At 36.5% G+C, this 21,074-nt stretch overlaps 1 protein-coding gene across 1 annotated transcript in view; it reads right to left on the bottom strand.

The window, feature by feature from the left end:
* Positions 1 to 4,877: 4,877 nt before the first annotated feature.
* The window catches only part of Cul5 (cullin 5), an 87,136-nt gene continuing 70,939 nt past the window's right edge, over positions 4,878 to 21,074 (bottom strand). The window contains exons 12-19 of the mRNA XM_023561507.2: positions 19,084 to 19,216; positions 18,157 to 18,288; positions 17,660 to 17,783; positions 17,170 to 17,345; positions 16,152 to 16,313; positions 14,862 to 14,980; positions 13,272 to 13,395; positions 4,878 to 8,828 (exon numbers count right to left, since the gene is read on the bottom strand). Coding sequence (XP_023417275.1) covers positions 8,634 to 8,828; positions 13,272 to 13,395; positions 14,862 to 14,980; positions 16,152 to 16,313; positions 17,170 to 17,345; positions 17,660 to 17,783; positions 18,157 to 18,288; positions 19,084 to 19,216 — 1,165 coding nt within the window. The 3' untranslated portion in view covers positions 4,878 to 8,633. The remainder of the gene's footprint in view (positions 8,829 to 13,271; positions 13,396 to 14,861; positions 14,981 to 16,151; positions 16,314 to 17,169; positions 17,346 to 17,659; positions 17,784 to 18,156; positions 18,289 to 19,083; positions 19,217 to 21,074) is intronic.

Genomic DNA, 21,074 nt, shown 5'->3' with positions numbered 1-21,074 from the left:
TTTTTTTTTTTTTTCCTTTCAACCCTGGAGACTGAATCCAGACAGATCCTTTGCACAGGGTCACATCTCCAGCCCTTTTGTAAATTTTATTTTTTAAATTTTGTGATAAGGTCTCACTAAGTGACCCAGTCTAGGCTTGAACTTGTGGTCCCTCTGCCTCAGCCTCTCAGAGTACTGGGATAACACGTGGCTCAGAAAAGTAACTTTGAGGTATGGATACAATAAGCACTGAAGAAACAATTGGAAATTTGGACAAAATAGGTGATTCTGGTCAAGAATCAGGAGAAACTGTATAGTACAGAATGCGTCTGTCATCTTAAACAAGATACACTGTCATGACAGAATGCTGGTAAAAGTATGAACACTACAGGTGAGGCCTCCAAAGGACACCAGGGCCATGTTACTGGACGTGTTACGCAGCAGCAGAACACCTGGCCACATCTGTGTTCTAGTGTTGGTTGCAAAGCAGAACTTGTAGGCAATGAATGTTGATGTTTGCTGAGAAGACATCTAAGCTAAATTTGGCAACAAAAACTTTATTTCTTTCCTGCCTATGAGAGAAAAGAGAAAATTAAGGTAACCAGTAAGTAGAAAAGAACTAGCATTAATCATTTGGGCAGGCGAGGTGGGCTCTGTGTGGAATGGCAAGCCTGTCTGCAAGATCAACTGCCAGAGGCATTAGGTGTGTGACACGGAATTCACGGACCTGGGCACAGCAGGAGCAGAGGCAGGCTTTCCAGCAGCTCTGTAGGAAGCCTCACATCTGCCAATTCTGAGAAATTTTACACCAGCTCGAACACTGCCAGCCCCGAAGCAAAGGGACAGAGAAAGGAAAAGGTGAAGGGAGAGACTGCTGGAACACAGCCACTGCTTCACAGGGCACAGCGATGGCCGGAGTCCGGACGCACGAAGCGGGATGACTAGGGTTATTCAGTACTTCAAAGTCAGCGGGTTTGCACTGCTGGCTTTCAACCCTCCCCGGCTGTGTGTCTCATCACGGAAATCTGTCCTATGCCCTCCTTCCCCATCTCCAATTGTCTGTTACTGTAATAAAATACCGGAGATGGAGTAATTTATACAGAGAAATTTATTCCTCACAGTTGTGGAGACTAAGTCCCAGATTAGCACTGGGAAGGCCTCTTAGTCAAGTCCTCACACAGGAGTGGAGAGGTGAAAGGAGCTGAGGGAGCTCCCTACTGCCTCTCCAGAAGATGGCCCTCCTGGCCTCATCATCTCCTAGAGGCCCTACCTCAGTCCAGTGCCTACACCCTGCCCAAAAAAATGCACTTGTAAGCACCAGAGGTCACTCTGATGACCTTGGCATAAAACCAGTGAGGACCCAGGTCAGTAAGTCCCAACTTGAAGAAATGGGATGGTGAGACTGTGGACTAATCTAGGAGACGTGTGGAGAGAAGAGAGGGGAGAGTAAGGCCACAGCATGACCGTGGTAGGGGAGAGTGCACTCTGAGGACAGCGGGAGCCCAGTGAGTGCTTTGTAATGTCCGGTACTTCAGTGTGACTTGGAGTGGGAGCTAAGATGGAGACTGCTGGGTCTCACCTACAGTCTGACTCCATAGTCTGGGAAGAGCTGAAGAATATCCACTGCCACGTTCCCAGGTGACACGAACACGGCTGCTCTGCGGGCTCAAGCTGAGAGCCGCTGCTGGAAGTTAGGAAATAACAAAAAGAAGGCGTGTAGAAAAGGGGAAGACGTAGATGTTGTGGAGCAAAACAGGAGGCAAGAGACCATGGAATTCGGAGAGATGATGTGATGGTCTGGAGGAAAAAGTGACCCATCTGTTTCTGTTTCTGTGAGACAGGGAAGCAGGTGATAACAGACACTATCAGAGGAAACGTTCAGAGGTGAAAGGAAAGCAAGAAACTTTCATGCTGGAGACCTTCTTTTTTCAAGGCAAGATGATCAGTCCAATAATGGAAGAGGTAAGGCAGAGCAGGGGAAAATTAATAAATTAGCAGCTACAGAAAAAGGACTATTTATGGGTATTCCTAAGTCCTATTCTTAGTGGCATAATTGTGGTATTTTAAAAAGGAAAAACTTTTAAACATTCTTCCCATTCTGCAGGTTGTCTCTACTCCACTTGGACAGAAAGCTGCTGTCTACACGATATAAGAAACTCAAAAACTAGACTTTTCCAAAAAAAGACCCAAACAAAACATGAGCAACCAAAACAACTTCTTAGAAGTAAATGGCCAATAAATAAATGAAAAAATGTTCATTTCTAGCCATTAGTACAATGCAAATTAAAACAATGAGATTCCATCTTACTCCAGAAAGGATGGTTATCATCAAGAAATCAAGTAATACCTTGGTACAGATAAAAACGAAAAAGGCAAAAAAAAAAAAATCAAGTAATAGGAAATGCTGAAGAGCTTGCAGTAAAAAAGGGCCCCTTCTACACTGCTGCTGGGAACTAATACAATCACTATGGAAATCAGTGTGCAGATTTCTCAAAAAGCTGAAACAAGGGATTCCATTAGAGCCAGATGTGGTGGAGCATGGTTATACCACCACCACTGGGCAGGCTGGAGCAAGAGGACTGCTTTAAGTTTGAGGCCAGCCTGGGCTACCCAGTGAGTTCAAGGCCAGCCTGAACTACTTGGAGAGTCCCTATCCCCCTAATCCATTTGACCCAATTATCTCCTTTCGTGGTATCTTCCTGAAAGATATATTGCACTATATATGGATATTTATAGCAACACAATTCATTTTAGCTAAATACTGGAAGCAGCTCATAAGTCTACCAACAGATGGGTGGACAGTGGAGCAATGCTCTGCCATGAAAAAGGAACTTGAGTCACTTTCAGGCATTTGGATGCACCTTGAGACCATGATTAGCGAAATCAATCATACACACAAGCATAAATATTACATGGTTTCTCATAAGAGATTTCACTAATCATGGTCTCAATATACAAATAAATTAAAAATAAAAATAAAAGGGGCCTAGATCTTTTGCAAATGGGAAGGGGACAAAGAGAAGTAATCACAAGGAAGAAGGGAGCGGAATAGGAGAGAAAAATGTTTAAAAGATGAGAAAAGGAAAACATAGAAACAAAGCTTCTGTAAATGGGGAGAAGGTTGAAGTAGGGGAAGGAGGAAAAAAGAATCAAGATCTATCATATACAGGTACAAATCTCGATGATTAATGTGATTATGTATTCCTAAAATGTCCCAATATATCCGATGGAAGAAAAAAACGACACGGAGGGAAAGGTAGGCAAGAGGAAGGTGACAAAAAGGTATGTCGGACACACGAACCAACACTTATGCTGAATGTAATTACGTACTGTAACAAATACTAAGAAAAGTAACTTTCAAATTAGCTCTATGCAGCCTTGTTAATTTGATTTCTTGGTGATGGCTATTTTTTCTGGGGTAACATGGAATCTCAGTGCTTTAATTTATGTATCTCTAGTGGGCAGTAATACTGACCATTTCTTCATGTATCTACTGCCCACTTGTGTTTCTTCTGTGAAGTGTAGATTCATCTTATTTGCCCATTTTTTGATTGGGTCTCATTTTGAGGGAGTGCAACTTTTTGGAGTTCTTTATATATTCTAGGTATTTTGTAGTACTGGCGATTCAATGTATGGCCTTTGCATTGAGCTATATCTGCTATTTTTGTTGTTTTTTGAGACAGGGTGTCACTACATAGTTCACGCTGACCTTGAACTCATTATGTAGCCCAGACTGGTCTCCAACTCACCAAGATCCTCCAGCCTCAGCCTCCCAGGTGCTGGGATTACAGGCAAGTGCCACCACATGTGGCTTTCTGCTTTTTAAGTTTTCAGAGGGTACTGCTAAGTTTCCCAGCATGGCTTCAAACTTGTGCCTCCTGCCTCAGCCTCACAAGGAGGTAGATTTACAAACAACTACGCACCACTAAACCTGACCAAGGCTGACTTTTGTATCATGAAGTCATGTGTTTATCCATCTAGCTACCACAGTTGGAATAAGTAAAATATGGTTTCTCAATTTTAAAATGTTTTTAAATTTAGTTTTTCTATGCAGTTAGGTTCCTGAACACAACTGAAGTTTTTTTGTAGTCAGTTTTCTGATTATTGTATTGTTCACATGGTCACTAATATGTTGCTGAGCATATCTATTATTTATTTATTGGTTTTTGGAGACAGCGTCTCACTACATAGTTTGGGCTGCCCATTAACTCACCGAAGTTCTGCTCCAACTCACTAATGCAGGGATTACGGGTGGGCACCACCATGCCCAGCTAACTACCCATCAGTATAACCTACTTACACCAGTTTTAAAGTAAGTATTTCACAAATTTAAAACACATCCTAGAAACTACACACATGGGCACGTGTGCACGCACATATATACACACAAATTGTTTTCACATGGAAATACATCTCGAGCCCTTTTTGAGGTGAGGTCTAAGTCACTAAGTTGTTCAGGCTGCTTGGAACCTGTGATCCTCCTGTCTCAGCCTCCCAGGGGATACTGGGATTACAAGGCCAGCTCCATCACCCCCAGCACTTTCACATTCATATATAAAATATGGTACTTTATATATAACATGCCTGCTTCCAGGCATGACGTTCACATGCTAGAGTAAATGAAAAAGCTAGAATTTTAAATCTAAAAGAAATATTTTCCTTATTTGTGTTTCTGAAGGCTGGTTGGGATTTACTGTTTCATCTTGAAATATGTAACGACTATAAAATTTCTCTTCTCAGAGACAAGGTCTTGCTATGCTGCCCATGCTGGTCTCAAATTCCTGGCCTCAAGCAATCTTCTTGCCTCCTTACTCAGTGGCACAACAGATGCTCGCACTGTCACAACCGGGTAAAATTTTTAAAAGTCTCAGAAACTATGGTATAGTAGAACATCAACATTTTCTGAATAGGTGAAAGCTTTTATATTACTTTTATTTTGCAAGAAAATAAATTATACAACTTAAAAAATAAAATCCAAAATTAAGCAGTTCATCAAAATATTTCAGCCTACTGCATACAGAAACTGCTACTGTTTTGAATTGTACAGCATTATCATCTCAGTATGTAGTGGCACACATTCAAAGATCGCATAAACCATGTGAGGAGAGATTACACCTTAGAAACTCAAATTTGCTCAGCACTGTAGATGACATACTCTCATGTGTTATTTATTTTACACACATGACCTTGGAAGAATCTATAAAGACAATATCCCGAGTCCTTTACATGAAAATAAAAAAAAGCTTAGATTTATGATAGCAAATCTTTCTGTAAAACCAGCAAATCTTTCACTCCAATTCAATTTTAAAAATTTGTCCTTTGAGCAAGGTTACTGACATATTATTGCAAACAATGAAAAGTTATCTTTTAAAGTACTAAGGTCATATTCTATTAAGTGTAATAAAAAGTAAAAATAAAGCTAACATTTCATTTTTGGAAATTTTAGCATTTATGTAAAAAGTAAAAGACAAAGAATTAAGTGGGCTGGTAAAACTCAGGGATTACTCAACTGTTCTTGTAGGAAAAAAAAAAAACCCTCAGGGAAACCCCCCCCCCCATAAATGTAAAAATTGGAAGACTTCAGAATTTCTTATAATCTCGTTAAATTATTGAAATAATATCCTAACATTTATCGCATTGTAAGCATCAAACATGTCATATATTTTCCCTTCATAAATTTTGTTTCATATCTACTTACTATGGCAATGAGGTGGCAACAGAAAGTTACCATTTTCAGATGGTTCCATCTTTAAACCAGAAGAGAAGTGTTCCAAACTTAACCTCTAGCCAGGCACGGTGGCATACGCCTCTAATCCCAGCACTTGGGAGGCTGAGGCAGGAGAACAGCTGTGAGTTCAAAGCCAGCCAAGGTGACAAAAGAGTTCAAGGACAGCCTGAACTACATAGTAAAACCTTGTCTTAAAACAACAACAAGACAAAAACTGAAAGAAAGAGAAAGAAAGAAAGAAAGAAAGAAAGAAAGAAAGAAAGAAAGAAAGAAAGAAAGAGAAAGAAAGAAAGAAAGAAAAAAGAGAAGAGAGGAGAAAAGGAGAGGAGAGGAAAGGAAGGAATTAAACTCCGAGGAGTCTCCTGCAGCACTACTCATAATAAAGGGTTTTTTTGTTTTGCTTTTTCCTGGTCTTGGAGTTTCTCTTTTCTCAGAACTATGTGAGGTTTCATCCCTGCTCAGATAATGCTAATTTTAAGTGCACACTGGAGAAAGAGACCTGATAAGGAATACTGTGATTCTGTACCTTTAGCAAATTACTAGTTAAAATTATTTTTTCAGACTCATTTTTTAAAATTAGCAAACATGTCAAAACATCTTTAAAGAAAATTTAACAACGGTATAGGCACTGTGTCAATACAATGGTTTTCATAAACAACAAAAATTAAACTTTTGTATACGTAATTTTTAAAAATGATGAAAACTGTAAGTCTACAGTATTGGCTGCTGTTCAACCTCTCAAATAGAATTACGACATAATTGGCTACTTATGAAATTTAATAGAAAACTTTAGCTATGGATTTAGCATTACTCACTTTGCATTCAATTTTCCTTTCAGAATCAAAACACTATGGCTCTCATTCTTAAATGACCAAAAAGATTAGAAATACCAAAAAAGTTCTAGAAATAATTACGGTTTAAAAAACAAATCTTATACATTTATAAAGGTCTATAATTTTTCCTATTTCTTTCTTTGGCTTTCTTGTATCAGGACAAGCAAATGCCAATACCAAGCGATTTGTGAGACATAATTTATCCACTGTAACAGTCGTCTAATTAGGGAAAACAATGAACACTAATTTTAATTCAATATAGGATGCTTGGTCTATAATTCATATATGCTATCTTACAAGTGTATGGCTGTCAATTATCCACAAAACTCCCAATTTTCTATGAGTTTCAGAACAAGCATTTGAGTCTAACTGGCAAAACCTTCACTACTCGGGATGGAATGCGCCTTCCTTCTCTCAGCAGGAAGTGCACGGTGCTTCCCAGACCGGTGGCACCTCCATGGAAAATGGCTCTCCCGAGCACCCTGCCATGTACTAACACTGGATGCCTTCCAGCACCTACCTTCTTCCAAACCATACTTAGTACTTGACATCAAAAACATAAAAATAATTTTTAAGAAAATTTGAGGGGCTGGGGATTTAGCTCAGCGGCATAAGCACCTGCCATGCAAGTGCTTGGTCGTGAGTTCAATCCCTGGTACCGAAAAAAAAAAATTGAAACATGCACCACGATAAATAAAAATCCATATTGAGCCATTTTGTTTTCCCCATAGGGAATATAATTTTTTTCTTTTCAAGTTGTTGTTCAAGTTCTCAAGTCCTAAAATTTCTACTGCTCTGGGTATCTAGTTGCCAGCAACTATTAAGCTGCTGCTTTGGACTGACTGAAAGGAACAAGGTAACTGTTGCCTTCTGAACATTTTTTAAATGTTTATTTTTAAAATATATAAATATATATGTACATATTTGGCAAGTTTACTGCTCATGTTAAGATTATAACATCTTTGCTTATGCTTTTCAGGACTTATGTGGGGTTTGTCTCTTCCTCCTAGCTTACTGGTAATTGTTACTTTTTACAGAAAATGCTTTCCTTTCCAGAAACCTGAGGCTGTAGATCCCTAATCATGAGACTTCAAAATACCAAAATAGTTCTATGCTACAGATTAAGAGGTCAGCCCCAGAAATGTGTTCTATCAGAGCAGATTTCGGCACTGTTTCTAATTAGACCAGCATAATAAACATTAGGCATATAAAGATGAAGTGTGTTAGTGAACACACTGCACGTGTTTGTCTCACTGTTCTGGCTGTGCAGTCATGGCTTCCCTGTGCTCACGCAGACAGTACAGATACTAAAGCTGGAACCATAACGACTGCCCGATCTCTGCGATTTTTCTCAAACAACTGAAGCAACAACATGAGCTTTACTCCCAAACAAGCTCTCCAGCCACATAAGGTCTTTAAAAACTCATCACTCAGTAACAAGTAACTAAAGCAGTGGTTTCCTGCTTTAAAAAAATTTTCAAATTAGAAATATTAAATACCATTTTTTAGGTCACCATTAAAATCCAGTTATGATGCTGAAGCAGTGTTCAAATAATCTGAAGCTGTGAAAGACTGCTCTTCTCACCTACATCTGCCCTCTCCCAATGTTGTGTTGACCAGCTCACTCTCTTCATCACAAGAAGCCACAAATGCTACTTCTAGTTTTAATTGCAGTTTTTTAAAAAACAAAGATAACAGCATTTTTCAGTGCATGAATATCTGAATATCCTTCCTTGTGCAAGTACATTTTTTAAGAGGAAAAATAAAAGCAACAAGAACCCCGCCCTCGCCCTTCCCATTGTGTTTTTCCTGATGTAAAAATCGGATTTACTTTTAGAAGTTCGTAATGGGCTCTTCATGAATGCAAGGTTCTCCACAAAACAGCATGCTGTTACTGAGTGTGCAACATGAAGGGAGGCCGTCATGCTAACGAGTGTGACTGGCAAGTAAGAGTCGTTCTGTAAGGTAAGGCAGAGATCTGAATACTTATGTCATCAAAGTCCAAATCAGCCTTTCTTCAGCTCAAACTGTGACAACTTTCTGCCCAAGCACTCCAAAATCTGTATTCTTAGTCTTGTCTGTGATATTCAAAATTATGCCATATATATGAAAGTGTTGATATCAGATTCATCTCTTCTGATGTATTTGTGCTCTATTAGCCATTCTATTTGCTCTTTTATCATTTTCTTTTGTGGTAAGAACATATTTTTCAAAATTTCTACTAATTCAGTCTGCAGCTGAGCATTACTAATTTTCTTTCTCATTTTCATTATTTGTATGATAGCTTCCTAAAAGAAAAAACAAAAATGAAAGAGTATTAATATATTAAGTAAAATAAAATGAGAAGTGACTTTTAATGTATCACCCTCTATCCAACATCTATTAAAATGAACAGCAATCACTAAGGGATTAACATAAAAGAAGTATTTACAGAATGAATAAAAATATCTTTTTCACTCCTACAAAAGAAAATCTGACTACAGAGATTTTGAAAATAAGGAAAATCAGAATTACCCACAACCTCTCTGCTAAAAGAAAGCCACATTTAACATGTTTGGATACATTTCCTTTCGTTTCTTTTTTTCCATATCATGCACATTTTATTTGTTTGTTTGTTTCTCTTTTTCAGAAACAGCCTCACTCTGCAGGATGGGCTCCAACTTGCAGTGATCTTCCGGTCTCAGCCTTCTGTGTGCTGGGATTAAATCATATGCCAACACACCCACCTATCATGTACATTTTAAAAAATTATCTTACCTATGAATATAATATGCACATAACCTAGTATTGTGTTAAGTATAAGTTCAGATACAACAAAATTTTCCCCTTGAATTTATTCCTTTATGTTGTAGTAGCTAGACGCCAGTTGGTGTCTGTTTTAAATGGGTATTGTGGTGACGGCCTAGAATCCCAGCAGTCTGGATGCTGAGGCAGGACTGCCTCAAATTTCAAGGTCAGTGTGAGTTACCTAGTGAGTTCAAGGCCAGCCAGGACTACACAGCAAGATCCTGTCTCAATTCCCATGGCAAATAATTGAGTACTACTCATTACATATTTACCAGATTAATAAATTATATGCTATGGTATCTTTAGTTTGCATTGAGTTTTCAATTAAATGTTTTTAACAGGCTAAAGGAATAAACACTTTCATTTAGATCAATTTTACCAATATTTTTCTTGGCAATTTCTTTAATTACAGTTAAGCTTGTAATAGAAGTTAACTGAAAACTGCTAAACCTTTTCTTTCACCTTTTCCAGTACAAGCTATCTTGCCTACAAAAGGCATCTATCTGCCTTAGTGGAGATTATAATCTGTAATAAAGAAAATGTAAAAAAGGGAAAAAAAGAAATACAGTTGGTTCTCTGTATTCCTGGGTCCCACAGCCAGACTCAACCAACCCTGAACCAAAAATATAGCTACTAGGCCTGCGATGGTTGAATCTGTACTGAACATGTAAAAAATTTTTTCCTCAACATTTTTCCCTATGTAATACAGTATGACAACTATTCACATAACATTTACTCTGTATTGGGCATTACATGTAATCTAGAGATGGTTTAAAGCACACTGGAGGGGATGTACAGATTACATTCAAATATGTATCACTTTATGTAAAGGATCTGAGCATCCATAGATGTGGCTATCTGTGGGAGCAGGGGATCCTAGGACCCACTCCTGGTGGACACTGTAAGACTACTGCATTTTCTTTTAACATTTAATATGGAACTTTGCTGGAATAAATAGGATTGGGAGTCATGCCCTATTTAACAATTTCAACTTATTTCAAGTTTGCTGCATGACAATTTCTTCACCAGCACTACAAGGTCAACTGAATTCCTTTCTCGCTCTCACCATAACCAAATACCAAGTTCTTTTTGTTTGTTTTTTCCAGCGCTAAGCAAGTTCTTCAATAGAGATCATTCATAGTTTATGTCAAAGGTACAGACAGGAAGAAGAAAGAGGGAAAGTTTGTTTTTCTAAGCACTTGATGGAACCAGGGAGGAAAAGAAGACAATTCTAAATGTCCCAACTCTCCTCTTCCGGCTTTAATAAAGATGGAGATGGTGGTTGTGTTAGAGAAGCTAAAAGGAAAACAGCAGAGGGTTTCTGGTCCTGAACCCCATTTCATACGCTGGAGGTCTATAGAGAAGGGTGGCATACTGGAAAAAACTACCCAAACTACGGACTAAGTCAAGAACTGCAGAAGGGGGACAGGCACAGCAGACAGACATAACAGTGTGCCACGTAGATCTAGGGACCATCCATCAAATGGGGCAGGCTCACAGTACTCAAAGGTTCACTAAGAACTAAGGAAAGGTCAGGGAAGAGGTCATGTGGCCATTATCAACTAGGGAAAAATAAAACATCTTAAATTCATTTGCCACAGACACCAGTACCACATACCAATAGAAAGTCAAATTGCCAAAAGGACAAATACACCACTCCGTAACAACCAAACAGCAAGAACCCAGGACACAAAAATACTGGGTGGATGTGACAGTCCCTTCAATGTCACTACAAGGATAGGTGAGTTCCTTTCACCTTCAATAATGTATAGAGGCCATCTATAGAAATAGTACACAATAGGGATGGGTTGCCTAGGATCAAGAAATGAAAAAAAAGGTTGATTATTATACAAAGAGCTTAGATTACTAGATTGGACAGAACTACTGGTCACTTTCAGACAAATGAATACTTCTGTACAACTTATAGTATTACTATACCTGCTATCCTCACAAACCCTGTGACACCTTAGTCCATCTATAATTTATCTTGACATACCATAAACTGGGAACAAATCCTGATTACTTCCCCAGACAGTAAAATTTCCCAATGCCTTTTTTACTGAATAAGCATTCTCTTTCCATGGGTTTTAGGAAGTATTTTCTTCATTGCTTTAAGTTCACTGATACTTGTTTATTCTTCAACTAATAGTCTTGCTACAGAACATTAATTTTATAGAAATTTCAATCAATTTTAAGGTTTAGCAGAGCCAACTTTCTTCACCACGAACTCATTCACTTTTTTTAAGTTTCTCAATCACTCTTATCTGTTTATTTTGATAAAACTTAAAATAATTTGTAAAATTTCAAAAATATGCCTAGTTGAATTGTTACACAAAACTTGGTGTACATGGTATTAACATGTGGGGAAAAAATCAGTTGTTGAAGTTACTCGCTCCTGTCAGAAAAGAAAGTGTCTTTCACACTGTGCAAAAAACAGGCTCTGATTCCATCTGCTAAGACTCCGAACGAGCAAAACTAAGCAACGGTGCTAAGAATGAAGCACAGCAGAGCAGAGGACTGGCTGAAAGGGAGACGGGGAAGTTATCTACTCATCAAAGTTCGTTTTTTTATTTTTTTGGTACTGGGAATTGAACTCAGGATCTTTTGCGTGCTAAGCAGGTGCTATGCCGCTAAACTATATCCACGGAACAGCTCATTTAAAGTTAGACTAGGGCTACAGCTCAGTACTCCTTCGGTTCAATCCTCACTACAGGCTGGTCTTCAACTTGTGGCGATCTTTCCTGCTTAGTCTCCAAATACTAGGATTACAAGAGTGCACCACCATGGCCAGTGAACTTAAAACACCTTAATTAGAAAAGGGTGAAGAAAACTACACAAACAAAAAACATAAAACCTCAAGGTGGATATTTGTCTATATTCAATTCCTTTCAGAATCTCTCAGTAAAAGTCTATTCTATACAGGTCCTACTCACTATTTTAAAAAGTCAATGAATTTAAGGTTTCTCATTTTATTTTCCTCTTCTCTAATACTACATAGAAAATAAGTGATTTTTACATATTAATCTTCTCTCCTACTTTATTGTATTATATAATCAACAAATAATGAAATAGTTTGATCTTTCCTCTGGTTTCATATTTTACTGCAATGGCCAAGGGTTTTAAGTATTAAATACAAACAGGAAAAGTAGAAAACCAGGCTGTTAAAAGACTACCTAAGTGTGGGATGGTGGCACATTCATATAAAGCCACTACTTGGAAGGCCAAGGCAGTAAGACTGCTGTGAATCTGAGACCAGCCTGTACTATGTAGTGAGACCCTGAGTCAAACCCCTCCACCAAAAACAAAAATAAAAAAAAAAAAACCTTATCTAAAGATAAAACAATGTTTACAAAGTATTTAAAGATAAAATAATCCTGATAGTACTAGTTCTAAAGCACTTTTAAGAAAGGAATAAATGTTAAGAGAACTGGTTCTAAATAAAGTTTCCTAACTGGACATTACAATGAAATTAGAAGTCTCAAAATTAAATGCAATTATAAACAGTTCAATTCTATGACTGACTATTCTTCAAACTCCCCATCCCACTCTAGTACTAAGGAAGGAACTCAGGGATAGTCTACACTGCACTACATCTCCAACCCATTTAAAATTTTCAGCATGTTGTGCTCAACTGCCCAAACTGAGCTAGAACTTTCAACACTGTCTCAGACTCCCAAGAAACTAGGATTACAGACACATGTCAGCATACCTGGATAAAACCAAGATTTTATCCAACCAATAAATCAATGTACTGAAGGACATCAAACCGTATCTCTGTCAGCACTGAGAGAATTCCATCAATATCAGTTGTAAAATGAAGTTCACCTTTTTTGTTACAACTACATTAATTACACATATGCTTTTAAATTTAAGTAAGGTTAAAGACTGAAGTGAAAGAAAACAAGGCTTTTAAAATTTAGACATTTTATCTGAGTATCACAAACCTGGGTTCTCAATATTCTAAGTTGAACTATTCCTTCATTCTCTTCTTCCCTCATCCTTTCTGTAGTGAGTTGCAAGCGTCCAATCAAGTTGATTTTACCCCTCTTCTGAACTTTTGCATTTTTTCTGTAAAAAATATTCAAATATTTCACAGTGAATAAAATACATATATATTTAAAATAGCGATATATTTAAGAAGTAACATCCAGACTATTTTAAAAAACCAAAATAAAGCTTGGTTTAAAAGAAATTCTGATTTTGCTCAAATATAACATCACCTGTTAATAAAATGATTAAGCTAGCCAGGCAGGGTGTTGCACCGCCATAATGCCAGCACTTGGAAGACTAAGGCAGGAGGATCCCCATGAGTTCCACGCTAGCCTGGGGCTTTATAGTGAGTTCAATGCCAGTGTTGTGGGTTGTGTTTAGTTGTCATCCCAAAGCCTCAGGCAGTTATAGGTGGGGCTTTTTCAGAGGTGACTTGATCTAGAGTGTGTGATTGATTTAGGGTGCTATGTTCAGATTAAAAATGGATGATTACTAAATTCGTCCACTGACTGCTTTGGTAACCACCCTAATCCCAGTAACCTGGATACAATATAAAAAAGGGGCAGAAAGAAGCTCCTAAGTTCCCTTGCTTGCCTGCTTGCTAACTCTTCTCTGAGATACCCTTTGCTATGCCACCCTGCCTTGGAGCCAGCTGATTAGGAACTGAAACCTCTATAAAGTGTGAGCCAAAATAAGAAAATAGAACCACTCCTTTTCTTTAACTTTGGGTGTCAGGTAATAAGAAAAAGAGCCACTCTTTTTCTTTAACTTTGAGTGTCAGGTATTTTGCCTCAGCAGTTAAAAAAAAGTAACTAAGACAGCCAGCCTGAACGACATAGAGGGATTCGGTCTCAAAAAACCAGAAATGAACCAAACTAAAATCACTATGCTCTTTATAATAACAAAAGACATAATTCATATTTCCATAAAAATAATTAAAGAGTGGAGATAAATGGGTTGCAATTCAGCACTATCTACCTGGATATTCAGAAAAAATATCCTTTGCTGGATAAAGATGCTTTAGAGAAGGGCTGGGGATTTAGCTCAGTGATATACGTGCCTGCCTTGCAAGCGCGTGGTCATGAGTTCCATTCCTGGTACTGATAAAAAAAAAAAAAGATGCTTTAGAGTACAAATGTCAGACACCAAAACAGTTATAAAAAAATTACTTACAGGTCATTAAATTTGTTTTTCCTTTCTTTTTATCCTTAGAAGCTCTGCCTATTGTGTTCTGGTCCTGTTCTACCATTTGAGTGCCTTTTTTTTTTTTTTTAAGACAGAACTTCAGTGTAGTTCAAGCTGGCCTTGCGCTCACTATGTAACCCATGCTGGCTTCAAACTCAAGGGAAACCAGCTGCCTCAGTCTTCTGAGTGCTGGCCCCTAATATTGTTAGTAAAAAACGAAATGCCATAAATTTAGTTACTATATTATATAGTTATTGTTTTAAATACCAATGTAAGGAACAAAATTATTTTGCTTAAAAAAAAAGCACTAACATACAAACAAGGTATTTTTATTTTAAATTAACCAACATAAACCTTACATTAAACTGAACTCCTGGTTCACTGAGAAGAGGGTACCTTCTGTGAAGTCTTTGGGTGAGCTGACTTGAGGTTCGTACAATAAAACTTGCCGTTTGAGCTTTGGGAAAGCTACTAAAGACTATGAAGAACAAAGAAAAAAATTAGCATCTGTAAACAGTATGGATCCTAGATTAATTCTGCAAAAGGATTACAAACACAAATGTACAATTTAAACTTTTGTTTCTCTGTGACTATAATGATGTTAATGCATAATGAAGAAAGGAGAAAAGACTTAGGTATGAAGAAGCAATAAATACTCTCTCTCTTTATGACAAAAAGAATCAGAAGTGTTCACACAGGCCCATAGCACACAACAGCTGCCAGTTAAATGGCAGCTCTTTCCTTGATAGGAAATAATTTATTCTGGAGCTTCTAATAAATCTATGGAGGAGGAGTAAAATGTACTTATAAGCAAGGAGCTAATGATATACTTTATACATACTAAAAGGTGTAACGTCTTCCCTCTCTCCTGCCTTTTGTTTTTCTTTCCTTCCTTCTTTTACCTCACCTTTCCCTTTCCTCTTCCATTTTTCCCTCCTTTCCTTCCTGGGACACTACGAGGGATTGAACCCAAAGCCTTTGAAGAATTACATTCCCAGTCCTTTTAGGCTTTTTTTTGAGACAGGGTATTAATAACTTATTAAATTGCCAAGGCTAGGCTCAACCTTTGGATCCTCCTGTCTCTCAGAATGCTGGGTTATAGGTATGCAACACACACCCATGTAGGACCAAAGTTTTCTAACTCTTAGATATGTGGTTATCATAAATCTTCAAACACACTCTCAGGATAAAAATTATGTGTAGGGTCAGGGATACAGCTCAGTGGCACAGTGCCTGCCTGGCAAGCATGAGGTCCTGAGTTTGATTCCAGGTATATTTAAAAAAAAATTTAGTGTAATGCCTTCAGATTCCTCATAGGTAAATAAGTAAATAAATAAATAGGTAAATACTCTACCAGCTCAGTGTCTTTCTTTTTCTATATTGGTGCTTATTTACCTATTTTAACTTTTTTTTTGCCACATATATCTCATTATTGTGTTTTCTTGGGTAAAGGTCATTTTGAGAATGTTATGAATTTTAAAGTTTACAGCAGCTGGAATGTAGCTCAGGGATAGATGCCTAGCACATGCAAGCTCTGGGTTTGATCTCTTAACACTCTCCCTCCCCCAATTACAAGCCAATCACATGTTACATTTCTCTGAGAAGACAAGTTTAAAAACACAATAAAACAAACAAACAAACAAACAAACCCATAAAGTCCTTCTAAGTTCAGCATCAGGGAGTTCAGTCGCAAGTTTTAGATTTTCAAAGCTGATTTTTTCTCTGGGTCTTTGGTTCCATGCAAACAGCACAGCCAGCTGAAAAGTGGTTACCTCCAAATCATATTGACCTACTTCATTCTTAAATGTTATCTGTAAGGGGGGGAGTAATGATTTAGTAACCTGTTCATAATAATTACAATCTATCTAACATATCTGATGAGAGAAAGACTGCTGTCTTTTAACACCTAGTCTTCCTTTCTTTCAGGGTCTTATGGTTTGTGTCTAAATGACCCTCCAAAGCCTCATGCAGTCATAGGTGTGGCTGTTCAGAGGTGGCTGGATCTACAATGTCTGATGTTAGGCTTGATTCCTGGTGGGATGCTAAGATTAACAGCACTAGGATTAAGGGTGTGAATGTGGGCAAGCAACCTGGATAAAATATAAGGGACAGAAAGAGGCTTGGTGCTTGCTTGCTTTTGCTATCTTTTGCCTGCCATGAACTATTTCTCCTCTTCAATAACCCTCTGCAATGCCAACCTGTCTTGGAAGCCAGCCAATTAAGAACTAAAACCTTTAGAAACTTTTAGTTAAATAAACCTTTCCTCTTTTAACTTTGGGTGTCAGGTATTTTGTCTCAGCAACAAGAAAAGTAACTAAAATAGATGATAATAAAAAATTTTAGCAGACCTCAATTATTCATCTTCCAGCTTTCCCTGCAGCAAAATATGGCCACGTGACTGAGGTCTATCCAATGTGATACAAGTGAAAATGACAGAGAAAACTTCTAGAAGTTGCCCTTAGCATGATGGGTGTAACTGGATGGGTGTAACCATGTCCAAACAACTGCATAAAATATACCCATTATTCCTGTTCAAATCTCTATATATGAGAGCATAAAATAACAATAACAAAAAAACTAATATGTTTAAGTAATCGTCACTTGGGAGTTTTTCTACTTTCACCCAAACCAATAGCTGAACTAACACATCTACTATCATCTACTTACTATTCCATTTGACATGAGATGATGCCAATGTAATTTTCTACCACTATGATTTTTTTTGTAAAATTCTTCCACTTCAGGTATCAAATCCTCCAGTTCAGTAGGAAGTGAAACAAAGACTTTCTCAGAGCTTCTTGACCAGGCACCAGCATTCAGAATTTTTATATTAACCGAATCAGCTAAAAGGTACAAATATGAGAAAATATAAAATATAAAAAATCTTGACAATGGATAAAATTCAAAATAAATAACAGGTTATAAACTTTGGTGAAGAATAATCAGATTCTAAAAATTTTATTAGAAGTGTTCTTTTGTTTCAAAATAAGAATTTGCAAATGTAATATTCTGCTTTACAAGCTGTCTCTGAAGCATGTAAAGTTCTCAATGTCTTTGGATCTATGACTGCTGATAATTATTTTTAACTGCTGAAAAATGAAGGTATTCTTTTTAAACATTTAAAAATACACACATCTATGTAATTATAAAATAGTACCTGGTAAAGCCAACTTATTATTTTTGTGCATTTCCTTGAAAGCTTGGTTCAAATCTTCAGATACTTTTATGTCCTGAAACATTCTAGCAAGCTTGTTTACATAATCTGCTGGCATACCAACTTCCTACAGAAAACAAAGAAGAGAAAATAAATAATCTGATATACTACTAGGAAAAAACTTTAGGTGTTTTCGTTCAGTTTTTCTTTTTTCCTTTTTTTATTGGAGTGTTTATAGTCTAACAGTGATTAAATGTCCAAATAAGAATGAGTACACATGGGAGCTAAACAACAAACACAAAGCAGGAACAAATGTGCTTCACTACAAGGGCTTGTTAAGCAAATTTAAAGTATTAGGTATCTTTATTATACTTGAGGCTATATTCTTGTAAAATGATCTTATTTCTTTAACACTAACCATACTACCAAAATACATATCAATAAGCACACACGAACCATGTGCTCTATTAGAAAATCAAATATTAAAAAAATTTACTTACTCTTAACCACTCTACCATATTTTCTTCAATTTCACTATCAGCAGAGATGTCTAATATAAGACGTCGTGTCAAATGAGCTTTGTGATATCTCATAAAAACATCTTTGTTTTGTACATATTTAAGTACCAAGAGCTGCATGAAAACAAAGTTGTTTTTAATTCTAATATATTCTCATTCCCTAATTGTCAAATTTAAAAATCTGTATAAGCAAATACAAGAAGTCTACTAGCTCAGTTACTCATTTCTGAAAATAACTAGTGCAGTACAGTCCTTCACTATTTTAAAAGTTAGCAAATTTGAGACCATAACCACATGACCAAATTTAAGTAATACACTTTGCGTAAAATGTGATAATATTTTATGTGAGAATCAATGACTCTTCCCCAACTTTCTTTTTTGCATGTCTTCTTCACTTATTCTCTGATATCAATATCAACTGTCTGTTTAGGCTTTTGTTCTATATTTGTCCTCTTCTACTACGTTTTTTTTCTCTCTCCATATTCTTAGGCTTTTTTAGGCTCATATCATTTTATTAATGACCAGGCACAACTAAAAATGCAAACAATATTCTTTCCTCTCATTTATCTCTATCTAAGAGGGTTCTCACAAAAACGAAAAGAGTAGAAAACTGCCAATCTCATTAACTGTCATTCCAAATCATTCCCTTTTTTTGTTCTTTAATGAAGGACAGAATTATCTAAACAAATCAAGAAAGGGGAAGAATTAAATGACTCCTTCTGGTGTATATAAAATAAATAATTTTAGGTGGAAGAATAATGCCCTATATAGATCTTGTATTGTGTGTAATTTCATAAAACAGCTGCTTGCAGATATAGTATATACCCTTTTTTATTGATACTATTATAGTCTTTTAAGCAAAACACTCAAGATAATTTAAAAGTCTGAAATACCACAAAATTTGCATACCACTTCTTTAAGCTTTGCCTCAATTTCTTCAGAGGTTAGTTTTTTACTTAATGGTGTTTTTCTCAGCAACATGTCACAGTAATTGGCAAGCAACTCAGGGCACTTTGATTCAGGTTGAGTTTTCAACCCCACTCTAAAAAACAAGAGGAATTGAAAATTGATTGATAATTATTTGCAATTTTTTTCTAAAGTCAATTCTTCAAACACTAACTTTCCAAGTTAACAATAAAATTCTTATGTTAAAACAACCTTGTGATTAAAGCAAAATATCTACAGTTCACGATTTAAGGAGGCACTTATTTTTATGATCCCGAAAGTGTCAACTCTATTCCTGCAGGACCCTGAGAGTGACAAATCCTTACAATTCCAGCCTCTAGGTTCCTGCTTGTCTCACTCTAATGCTGTCCATTTCAACGGTCCTTACAAAATTTAACCCAGATAAATGTTAACCTACTTTTCAGGCAGGCACTTTGTCACTGACCTAAATCCCCAGCCCCCTAAAATACTTTTCAAAACTATGTGAGCCTTGGACATTTATAAGTTAACATTTAAACTTCTCATTATTAATGAAGATAAATCTGGTACTTTAGTCTTTGAAATGTATCTATATTCTATATGATGTGCTATCCACCATCAACCGTTTTTACAAACTGTAAACAAATCTCTCTTGAACTATGAACTTGAACTTGAACTTGAACTCAGTATTTCATGTTCCTGACAAAATTTTCTTTATTTAGGAAATAGTCTTTTTTTTCCTAAAAGTTTTTTTCTCCTATTAGATTTTATTGGTACATTTTGGATATACACATTAATGACATCCATCATAGAGAATCTGTACCTATACATGCTGTAACTTCTTTTTTCCCCCATTTCCCTCCCCTCCTCTCAACCCCTCATTTGACAAAATATTTTGTTTCCATTTTTTTCTTTTTTTATTTTTTAAAAATTTTTCCTTTCTTTCCTTTCCCCCTCCTCCTTCAAACATTTTCTTCCTGTTTCACAATACCTATTATACATTTTGGTTCTTATTCATACTTTCAGTTTTTCACATCGAAAAACAACAGTATTTACATGTGTCCAATTTATTTCACTTTAGAGTGAAGGCTCAAGATGCACCCGTTTACCTGGTAGATATGTCTCAATTTTATCCTTACCACTTTCCTGACAAAAATTTCAAACCAATATACTGTATTTTTATGATTGAAGGTCTTTTATTTATCCGTCACTTTTTAAATATATGTAAACCTTAAATTCAACATTTAAAAATTTCTTGTACACATAAAATTCGTTATTTTCCACTCACATTATTCTATGTATCATCAAAATAAGGTAATTATATTGTATGTACATATACGTAAAATATATGTATATGTAGATTTATATTGGATAAGTGGACTCTTAAATTAACACATTTTTTTCAGTGCTAGTGATCAACCCAGGGGCTCAAGCACATCAGAAAACTGATGTACCACTGAACTACATCCCCAGTCTATGTATATCAACTTTCAATTAGATTGATGAAACTTTTTCCTCAATTGTGAATCCAATGAGGAATGAGCTCTGATTTTACTTCTACATTTATTTCTGTAAAAGTGTGTGTTTCTGAGAAATCTCACGTAGGTTAAGTAGATGAAACTATGGAGTAGTTTTTCTTATATTATCAATCTTATGAGCACCTTCTAAGTCACTTGCTGATAAAAAACAAAATATATGCTGATCTAACCAAAAATTTTAACAATGCAATATTTAATAATAGCTAACATCAATTATGTTAAAAACAAAGAATTAGAAATTCACTTTATGTACATCAATATTAATATTTTAAATATTTTTCCTTCTGAGGCAACCTTGGACGTTTTTATAGTTGAAGACAAAACACCATAAAAGAATGATGAAAGGTGTGTTTTTTCTTTGCAACATGGGGATGACTTGTGAACGTAGTGGAAGAACTGCACTAATAGTTTCACCACAGGGTTCAGTTTTAGAAGAGG

The sequence above is a fragment of the Cavia porcellus genome, unplaced genomic scaffold (genome assembly GCF_034190915.1).
Source record: "Cavia porcellus strain 051 isolate PalLab524CR breed Dunkin Hartley unplaced genomic scaffold, mCavPor4.1 scaffold_9, whole genome shotgun sequence".
Taxonomy (NCBI): domain Eukaryota; kingdom Metazoa; phylum Chordata; class Mammalia; order Rodentia; family Caviidae; genus Cavia; species Cavia porcellus.
The sequence above is the reverse complement of the archived record's forward strand: the minus strand, read 5'-3'. Positions and strand labels throughout refer to the sequence as shown.